The 11,104-nt window shown below is 36.3% G+C and overlaps 1 protein-coding gene across 2 annotated transcripts in view; it reads right to left on the bottom strand.

The window, feature by feature from the left end:
- Positions 1-11,014, bottom strand: part of LOC110446644 (tetratricopeptide repeat protein 12-like) — a 30,245-nt gene extending 19,231 nt beyond the window's left edge. The window contains exons 1-9 of one of the 2 annotated variants that reach the window (XM_021491897.1): positions 10,821-11,014; positions 8,849-9,013; positions 7,813-7,896; positions 6,502-6,650; positions 5,552-5,662; positions 5,179-5,311; positions 2,422-2,537; positions 2,237-2,309; positions 859-928 (exon numbers count right to left, since the gene is read on the bottom strand). In XM_021491897.1, the coding sequence (XP_021347572.1) occupies positions 859-928; positions 2,237-2,309; positions 2,422-2,537; positions 5,179-5,311; positions 5,552-5,662; positions 6,502-6,650; positions 7,813-7,896; positions 8,849-9,013; positions 10,821-10,884 (965 nt within the window). In that variant the 5' untranslated portion in view covers positions 10,885-11,014. Of the gene's footprint in view, positions 1-858; positions 929-2,236; positions 2,310-2,348; positions 2,538-5,178; positions 5,312-5,551; positions 5,663-6,501; positions 6,651-7,812; positions 7,897-8,848; positions 9,014-10,820 lie in introns of both variants that reach the window. The other variant, XM_021491898.1, reaches the window with a different exon arrangement.
- Positions 11,015-11,104: the final 90 nt, after the last annotated feature.

Below are 11,104 nucleotides of genomic sequence, written 5' to 3'. Positions count from 1 at the left end.
ATAACCTATATCAGTCTATACCCAATCTTTACTATAACCTATATCAAACATCCCTCTCATTTCAGCTTGGTTTTATTGAGTGCCAAGTTACTATCAACTCGTGATAATAAAGTTCCTAATGCTTACTATATTGTCATCATGAAATAGCGATTATTTAAGGATTGACCTTCGTAAGCGCTCCATAAAGAATATGTTCGTTGCCAACTGCGTTCATACTACTGTATACGCAGTCAAACTGAAATTAATTCTGATATTTACATATTTTCCTACTATGATGGTACACTCAGAATAAAGCTAACTCCAATACATTTGCTTTTATAATGGTACAAAGCCTGCGAGCAGCGATGGATCTCCAATGTTACCATTATGACGTCACAATGTAAATTACGTCATCAATAGGAAACAATGGTCTCCAAGGAATCTCACTGCGTATACGGTAATTTATACGCAGTCACGGTTTACACAGCTTCAATGGGAGCGAATGTAAATATATGGTTGTACCGATTCATTTACATCCAGAGTCACATAAAAATGTATCACACATGTAATATTTTTGTTTATGATTTGTTTACCATTTACTAGATTTTACCCAACATGCTGTAAAAGCCTATTCCTTTGACTATTTGACACTTCGTATGATGAGTGTTCCATCTCTGTACTAAACGCCATGCAGATGTCTTTCTTTCACAAGTGAAGAACGCAAAATTATAATCTGTGTAAATTTAATTTTCTGATCTTGCGTCAAAATTGCTGAAAATTTGAGCCTATGTAAATAGACCATTATATGGTAAGTAGAAAAAGTTAACAGATAAAGAATACAGAACAACAGTAATTCTTCTATAATTTTTTCACACTCACCGTGAGAAACAAGAATGTGTGGAGAACAGATCAATACCACCATTTGTCCTGAATAAAGTCTTATCTTCCACTGTTAAAAAAACCAAAAATAATGTTGAATTAAAATTCAATTTAAGTAAGCAATAATTAAAACTGCAAGTTATTTTAGGAAGTTTGATAAAAACAAAGCATTTCTGCAAGAGTTACTGCAAATGTACAGACACCTTGTCCGAGTCAACATAACACAGACAGCTTATCCGAGTCAACATAATACAGACACCTTGTCCGATTCAACAAAACACAGACACCTTATCCAAGTCAACATAACACAGACACCTTATCCGAGTCAACATAACACAGACACCTTAAACGCTTCAACATAACACAGACACCTTACCAGAGTCAACATAACACAGACACCTTAAACGCTTCAACATAACACAGACACCTTGTCCGAGTCAACATAACACAGACACCTTGTCCGAGTCAACATAACACAGACACCTTGTCCGAGTCAACATAACACAGACACCTTGTCCGAGTCAACATAACACAGACACCTTGTCCGAGTCAACATAACACAGACACCTTGTCCGAGTCAACATAACACAGACACCTTGTCCGAGTCAACATAACACAGACACCTTGTCCGAGTCAACATAACACAGACACCTTGTCCGAGTCAACATAACACAGACACCTTGTCCGAGTCAACATAACACAGACACCTTATCCGAGTCAACATAATACAGACACCTAGTCTGAGTCAACAAAACACAGACACCTTATCCGAGTCAACATAACACAGACACCTTATCCGAGTCAACATAACACAGACACCTTGTCCAAGTCAACATAACACAGACACCTTGTCCGAGTCAACATAACACAGACACCTTGTCCGAGTCAACATAACACAGACAGCTTGTCCGAGTCAACATAATACTGTCCGAGTCAACATAACACAGACACCTTATCCGAGTCAACATAATACAGACACCTTATCCGAGTATCATAATACAGACACCTTGTCCGAGTCAACATAACACAGACACTTTGTCCNTTGACTGGAGTCTGCTACAGATCAGCGTGAAGCCCCCACTATAGTACAGAGGTAGCTGGTCCGGCTTACAGACTTTCTCCAGTAATTGTATCACAGTTATAAGAATACTTACTTGACTGGAGTCTGCTACAGATCAGCATGAAGCCCCCACTATAGTACAGAGGTAGCTGGTCTGGCTTACAGACTTTCTCCAGTAATTGTACCACAGTTATAAGGATACTTACTTGACTGGAGTCTGTTACAGATCAGCGTGAAGCCCCCACTATAGTTCAGAGGTAGCTGGTCAAGCTTACAGACTTTCTCCAGTAATTGTACCACAGTTATAAGAATACTTACTTGACTGGAGTCTGCTACAGATCAGCGTGAAGCCCCCACTATAGTACAGAGGTAGCTGGTCCGGCTTACAGACTTTCTCCAGTAATTGTATCACAGTTATAAGAATACTTACTTGACTGGAGTCTGCTACAGATCAGCGTGAAGCCCCCACTATAGTACAGAGGTAGCTGGTCCGGCTTACAGACTTTTTCCAGTAATTGTACCACAGTTTGTGCACTCTCATCTCCAGAATCAAACAACTGCTTGGCTTTAGATTCCTGCTCCTCCTTCAGTTCCAGTCGATCAACTTCTGACAGGTACTCTATGGACAAGTGTTAATTACTCAAGGATCAACCTATGACAGGTACTCTATGGACAAGTGTTAATTACTCAAGAATCAACCTCTGACAGGTACTTTATGGACAAGTGTTAATTACTCAAGGATCAACCTCTGACAGGTACTCTATGGACAATGGTAATTACTCAAGGATCAACCTCTGACAGGTACTCTATGGACAATGGTAATTACTCAAGGTCAGCAGTTTTTAGCTTAGTATCATATGTTGTTAGCATTTTGGACTATTATTATCATCTGGTGTTTTTTTAAATTTTGATACAAGCAGTTTTAAAACTTTTGACTGAATACAAAATTATAGTATTATTTTTAAGTATTGCAATATCAGCTTCAGCAGTTCCTCTACTTACAGAGATATATTTGTACTGGGACAAAACAGGTTCCCCCTTAATATGCATCCAGTTATGGTTCACATTCTGTGGGTGATATCAATTTACTTAAACCTCTTTAATGGTTACAAACTATGGCTCAGACAGAAATCATAACTTTTTGTGGTTTAAGTCACAGTGATGTAATGACAGAGTCACAGTGATGTAATGTTTAAGTCACAGTGATGTAATGACAGAGTCACAGTGATGTAATGACAGAGTCACAGTGATGAAATGTTTAAGTCACAGTGATGTAATGTTTAAGTCACAATGATGTAATGTTTAAGTCACAGTGATGTAATGTTTAAGTCACAGTGATGTAATGTTTAAGTCACAGTGATGTAATGTTTAAGTCACAGTGATGTAATGTTTAAGTCACAGTGATGTAATGTTTAAGTCACAGTGATGTAATGTTTAAGTCACAGTGATGTAATGTTTAAGTCACAGTGATGTAATGTTTAAGTCACAGTGATGTAATGTTTAAGTCACAGTGATGTAATGTTTAAGTCACAGTGATGTAATGTTTAAGTCACAGTGATGTAATGTTTAAGTCACAGTGATGTAATGTTTAAGTCACAGTGATGTAATGTTTAAGTCACAGTGATGTAATGTTTAAGTCACAGTGATGTAATGTTTAAGTCACAGTGATGTAATGTTTAAGTCACAGTGATGTAATGTTTAAGTCACAGTGATGTAATGTTTAAGTCACAGTGATGTAATGTTTAAGTCACAGTGATGTAATGTTTAAGTCACAGTGATGTAATGTTTAAGTCACAGTGATGTAATGTTTAAGTCACAGTGATGTAATGTTTAAGTCACAGTGATGTAATGTTTAAGTCACAGTGATGTAATGTTTAAGTCACAGTGATGTAATGTTTAAGTCACAGTGATGTAATGTTTAAGTCACAGTGATGTAATGTTTAAGTCACAGTGATGTAATGTTTAAGTCACAGTGATGTAATGTTTAAGTCACAGTGATGTAATGTTTAAGTCACAGTGATGTAATGTTTAAGTCACAGTGATGTAATGTTTAAGTCACAGTGATGTAATGTTTAAGTCACAGTGATGTAATGTTTAAGTCACAGTGATGTAATGTTTAAGTCACAGTGATGTAATGTTTAAGTCACAGTGATGTAATGTTTAAGTCACAGTGATGTAATGTTTAAGTCACAGTGATGTAATGTTTAAGTCACAGTGATGTAATGTTTAAGTCACAGTGATGTAATGACAGAGTCACAGTGATGTAATGTTTAAGTCACAGTGATGTAATGTTTAAGTCACAGTGATGTAATGTTTAAGTCACAGTGATGTAATGACAGAGTCACAGTGATGTAATGTTTAAGTCACAGTGATGTAATGTTTAAGTCACAGTGATGTAATGTTTAAGTTACAGTGATGTAATGACAGAGTCACAGTGATGTAATGACAGAGTCACAGTGATGTAATGACAGTACACTGCAAAGACTTTTATAAAGATGTATCTTTAATGGTTTAAGAATTATGATTCAAAGACCATTACTCAAACAATATGCCTCCCTCCATTTTACAGAGGTGACAAAACATGTTGAATGGGACACTACAAGAAGGATACACAATACAATATAATTGTTATATATTTTCATATATTGTTAATTTGTTACAAATAGTTATATATACATAGCTGTCACCTTCCCTTAGTAGGAGGCAGACTCTCTCATTTGGAACAAAATTTACCGATCTCCCTCGAAATTCCCTCTTTCAAGTCCAAACTCACACAAACTAATAATCTACCTCCAGTGGTCAAATGATCTAGTTATTGCATGGTGTGTGTAATGAACATAATAGGTGTGTCTGAATCAAATGAATGCTTTTTGGAGTTACATGTATTTTGATACAAAAGGACAAATAAATTGAGCAAAGCAATTTCAGTCACGTTTCACACACTTTCTCCCTCATTGGAAATGTGGAATGAGGGATATCTCCCTCATACGAGGTTTCAGAGGTTGACACCCATGCATCTAATTATAAATATTGTTATATATAATTATTAATATTGTATATGAAATCATAAATCTGTACATGAAAAAATAATAAAGGTTGAAACATTAAGGCCAGCAATGTCTAAATACGTTTGATATCTCCCTCATTGGAAGTTTCAGAGGTTGACACCCATGTATCTAATTTTAAGTATTGTTATATATAATTATAAAAATATAAAAATAATACCCGTTGAATTATCAAGATCAGCAATGTGTAAATACCTTTGATAGCTGCCTCCCGTTTGGGGTCACATTCCTGCGCCTTATGGAGACTCTCTCTAGCCTTCCCATACTGTCCCAGACCCATGTGTGCCCGACCCATGTGGATATGGGCCTTTATACAGTTGGGAAACACCTACAAATATATGGTAAAATACAGAAACATGAACAAGGGTTCACACACATGCCCAATTTCATAAGAAATAGATCATAGAGGTTACATTAAGGAAAGTGAAATGTATTTTTTTCATTTTATTTTGGACATAAGTCATAACACTTTTCTATTTCTTCATGTAGAACGTTTTTATGCCTGAAACATTGCAGGGAGTGAAGCTGAAGTTAGACAACATTTGAAGATATGGTTAGTCTCACTCACCCTGAGCGCCCATTCACAGTCGGTGAGTGCCTCATCGTACCTGTGAAGTTTGATGAGAGTCTGGGCTCTGTTCGTGTATAACACTGTGTTGTCTTTTACTTTCTGTAAAGCCTGCAAAGGAGAGAATAGTATATACTTACTATAACACCAGAATGAAAACTGTAAGAGACACCATTGATTCAAGGGATTATTTTTTGAAGCAACACAAAGATTGTGTTTATTTTGAAGCAAGGACAAAGATTTTGCCTGTTTGAAGCAAGGACAGAATGTGTGTCTCTTTTGAAGCAAGGACAAAGTTTGTGTCTGTTTTGAAGCCAGCAAAACAATTTTGCCTCCTTTGAAGCATGGACAAAGTTTGTGCCTGTTTTAAAGCAAGGACAAAAATGGTGTCTGTTTTAAAGCAAGCACAAATATTTGCCTGTTTTGAAGCACGGACAAAGTTTGCGCCTGTTTTGAAACAAGGACAAAGATTGTGCCTGTTTTGAAACAAGGAAACAGATTGTGCCTGCTTTGAGGTGAGGACAGAGTTAGTACCTGTTTTGAAGTGAGAACAAACTTTGTACTTGTTTTGAAGTGAGGACAAAGTTTGTGCCTGTTTTGAAGCAATGAGAATATTACAAATTTTGCATGTTTTGATGTGACAATAAAGACTCATTCTATTATGAAGTAACAGAATTAAGTGTGTATTTTAAGTGAAAATGAAGATCAGTGTTTCCATTAGACTTTTAAATGCTGGATCCCAATGAGGCAATAACAATGACTACTATATATAGGAATGTGATACACAAACCGAAATATGTCCCTGACATTGTCTTTCTTGTTCTTCATTTCAATATTGTAGTAGTGTTGAAGTGAACACTGAAGATAGCACTGATTATAATTGAGATCACAGGTGCCTCTTTTTAAATTGAATAACAAGTACTTATTATTTTTTTTAAAGTCAATTATACCTCTGAATAGAACTCCAATGCTTTCTCATAGTTCCCTTGTCTGAACTCCTCATTTCCTTTCTCCTTTATGATGTTTGCTTCCTTCTGTCTTTTTTTCCGTCTTTCTGCTCTCTCATGTGCATCTGCTTCCATAGAAACCATGAAGGAATCTGTAAAAGTAAACTCTACAGTGACAGTCTGTTCCACCATTATACAGCATTTGGATAAGTGTTTGGCTTATAGGCTACAGCTCTCTTCAGAACCACTTAGTTAATTGTTTATAAAACACGGTTTCATTATTAACCACTCAGGTATATGATTCATATTATTTAATATTGACAGCCTTTTTAGTTTTCTAGTTATGTCTTTGAAGTTTGTGTAATTAAGTCTTTCATACCAATGTTTACAGTCTATTTTTAGCCAGATGTATTATGTTGACTCGGACAAGGTGTCTGTGTTATGTTGAATCGGATAAGGTGTCTGTTATGTTGACTCGGACAAGGTGTCTGTGTTATGTTGACTTGGACAAGGTGTCTGTGTTATGTTGACTCGGACAAGGTGTCTGTGTTATGTTGACTCGGACAAGGCGTCTGCGAATGTTTAACTTGTATTTCTCTGTGTGTATTTCAATGTTTTTAAGGATCAAATTCTCCTATGAATCAATAGAACATGTAAAACAGAGTTTGGTCTGTCTTTATAATTTACCTAGCAAAAAAACTATAAAACCACAATAAACATACAGTAAGCTTTGTTTGTCTTCTTGTCATCTGTTTGAACCAAGACAACCCAACAAGCCAGTCAAGGGCTTAGAAGGGAGGCTCTTACACTATACCATCAAACTTAGCACTCTAAAAGGTTAAACAAGGGCTTAGAAGTGAGGGTCTTACACTATACCATGGGTATAGATCTTTGAAACCATAATTTTTTTTTTTTGATGGGAACTTTATAATTTTTTGGAGATGCCCTATGGCAGGACAAAATTTAGGACAACTCCAATTAGACATCTAAATAATTAGCTAAAGAATCATCTTTAACTCATTCACCCCTGGAGACGCATTTGAACTCTTCCAATTCAAAGGTTAGAATGGTTCATTATGAAATTTCAGGGGTCAATGACTTAACCTTGTGGAAGTTTGGTTTCCTTACCAAGCTACCTATGTACATGTATACCCTAATGTTTTTGACAGCAGTAAGCAAAATCAACACTTTCACTTATTCACCCCTGAGGACACATTTGAGCTCTCCCAATACAAAGGTTGGAATAGTTCAAATGAAATTGCAGGGGTGAATGAGTTAATCTTTCTCAGTCTGTAGTCACTGTTAGGTACATACCTTGGCTTGCGTTGTCGTACTGTGGATCATCATCACCCGGTTTGTCTGGAGTTGGGGCTGAATTGATCATTGTCTTACTGAAGCCTTGAGGAAAAAAGAATTGGTTAAACCAGATAAAACATGCTCATTCAGTGAAAGATTACAACACTTACTAAATGACATCCTCGATATCCAGGGGCTACGCTCACCTTCACTCTCTACACCCCTGGAATATGTCATAGCAAAATTGAAGGCACAAAAATAGCTGTTTGATTGGTCTCAGGTAAAAAAAACAACTGACCAATCACTAGGCTGTTACTTGTCCTTTGAAGATTATAAAGGAGAGATGCCCGACTTTAAAGGCTGTCAATTTTTACCGTTAGGTGACCGCGGAATTCTTTTGATGTACATCAAAGGATCGAACTAGTCTTCTTGTCTCATCAACAAGGTGGCAAACACCGAGCCTTCAATTTTGCTGACATATTCCAGGGGTGCAGAGAGCGAAAGTGAACATAACTACTGGATAACGAGGATGACTAAATGAACAATATGGCACAAATTAACACAGCATTTTTAAACTGCAGCTATAAATTCTGCTTCATACATGTACAAAATTACATTAAACCAGTGACCATGCAATTATTCTGTTGAAAGTTATTTATTTATTTACTTGATAATTTTATACTGAATGCAATTACAAGTATTCACATAGTCAAATTAGTATCAGTACATATATAAACAGGGACGTAATCGCGACAATAAAGACAATCCCATTAATTTATCAAAACATGCACATGAAACGATTACCTACCACAAAACATAAATGGGGAGAAAAAGATTTACACGCAAACGTTGCAATATGATTAAAGTAGACAAAATTAATACATTTTTTGTTTTGTTTACTGTGTGTCCGTAATGCTAACCCTAACACAACAGGTCACAATCATAGTTTTATCTAACAAAAGAGATTGTTACTCAGCTTTTTCAGTATTTGGTGTTAGTTTTTCGCAATAGATCATGTTTTATTATAAAAAGATAATAACTTCATGTGACTGACCAGTCTTTGTTTTGGGAAGGTCCTCGTCCCCAGGTTCGACAGGTCCGAAGTCTTCAGGAAAATGGCCCTTGTTTGATTTGGCGTGTGCCAGCATGTGATCAGCCTCCTGCATCGCTGTCTTGACCTGAGTGTCGTCTCCATACTTCAGGGTCTTAACAATGGATTCTAGAATGAATAAATAACGCATGTAGTTTACAAACAAAACCAGTGGTGGCCCTGTAGCACAAGGCTACATGATATAGCAGGTATGTAGCTAGCCTCATGCCCCGGGCTAGTAGATGTTTTGTTGGAGCGAGAAGGTTTTTATCTTTCAATATTTACAATGAAATTTAGGTCAGGAAAGTGAAGTGAATCAAAATCAACCCGAGGGCTGGTACTATAAATATGTGTATATATATAAACTTTATATATTTTACACCAATCATAAAACAAGTCCTATATATATATATATATCAACTTATATTAATCATTTAATTCTCCATGGCCTGGAAGGTAGCAGGCAAAGTCTAATCATAATTTTAATAGAAACCCGAAGGAAACCCATATAGTCTTTCCACTTCCTATCAGGCAGTCAAACAATTTTTTGTTTTTGTTTAACGTCCTATTAACAGCTTAAGTCATTTAAGCACGTGGCTCAGTTTGTGTTATACATTGTATATATATATATAATATATATATATATATGCGTGCATGTGTGTATGTGTGCTGGAGGCAGGGTGCCATCAAACTTGATACTGTTTTGGTTAAAGGCGAGATTTTCAATTTATGTTTTTCATTAACCTAGATTGTGTAAACTGATTGCATTGAAAAACCTATTGAACATTAAAATTCATCTTAAACAAGCATCATACTCAGATTATCAACAAGCATCATACTCAGATAATCAACATGCAAGCATCATACTCAGATAATCAACAAGCATCATACTCAGATAATCAAATCAATTAGGATCCCAGCTGTCCCACTGCAGAAGAATTAATCAGTATTCTCATTAAAAGCTGGTTGCCTGCATTGATCAATATATTTTTTCAAAATACATATACCTAGGTCAAACATTATTTAGTGTGTAAAAACCAATCTGCTATTCATTTTAAGTCAACTACACGTTTCAAAACTTAGTGACAACGCTGACAAAATAATAGAGAATTCATTGTAAACTTTACTAAAGAGGTTTTTCATGTACGGTAACCTCCTCTCACTTTTTTGGGACTTAGCCAGAGAGCTGCTGATGATCAGATTTTTTTCCAGCCTAGTCCTGTTACAGGTTTACTCTTAAAATCCTGCTGCTGATTTACTTTTCATAAATTTTTCGCAAAGCATGGTTTTCTGTTTAGAAATTGTTAACTAAATCTAGAGTCATATTGGTAAAATATAGTTTCCAATTACGCCATACGCCCGCTTTTACCTTTTTTCTATACCTTAATTGAACAACAACCCCCCCAACTAATCACCGTAAATAACCCTTTTTTTCACGTCTCTGTGATAGGACCCCCGAGGGCATAATCATCATTATAGATGGAGCCCAGCACCCTAAAGAAGAAGAATTCATTGTTACAGTCTTTGGGGATCACGAGATTCAATGGGCCTGAAGTCCTATAAAAACTACCAAGCTGTGAAGATAGCTTATTATTGGACGTAGCCTGTGGATGATCTATGGAAATAGACCTTAATGTCAATAGATACTCTCAACCTGGAGAAAACAAAACATTTAATATCAGAATGGAGTATTTATATGGCCACTTGTAGACACTTCCACAAGATAATTTCAACATAAACTGTTATAACGGAGCAGATCATGAGTAAACACGTTCTAAGCTGTTATCTAGATCTGAAGTGTCAAATGCCATAGGATCATTTGGAGCTAGCATCCTATTATTTCCCGGAAAGATTTTAAAATTCGCCCTTTCAGCGAAGAGCAGTCGGTTCTCTATGTTCGACCTCTTTTGGTGTGGTACGTGCACAACATTCTTACCAATTTGATCAACTTTGCTTAAGAATTCATCCAAATTCGGATCTCCTTTGCCTTTCGACGCCATGTTGCTTGTTGATGGCAACCTCAGAATGAGGCTACTAGAAAAATTCGTCTGCAACCAGCTCGGCAATGTTTTTGAAAATTACAAATAAACTCGTTAGTTATGACCATGTGATCTTTATTGTTGTAGTTATAAATAAATTTTAAATCAAAGACTCTGCTGTTAGTTATAAAGGCTTAAACTGGAGATAAAATGCTTCTAACGGAAGTCAAGTGGTTGAAGT

The sequence above is a fragment of the Mizuhopecten yessoensis genome, unplaced genomic scaffold (genome assembly GCF_002113885.1).
Source record: "Mizuhopecten yessoensis strain PY_sf001 unplaced genomic scaffold, ASM211388v2 scaffold2905, whole genome shotgun sequence".
In the NCBI taxonomy this organism is placed as follows: domain Eukaryota; kingdom Metazoa; phylum Mollusca; class Bivalvia; order Pectinida; family Pectinidae; genus Mizuhopecten; species Mizuhopecten yessoensis.
The sequence above is the reverse complement of the archived record's forward strand: the minus strand, read 5'-3'. Positions and strand labels throughout refer to the sequence as shown.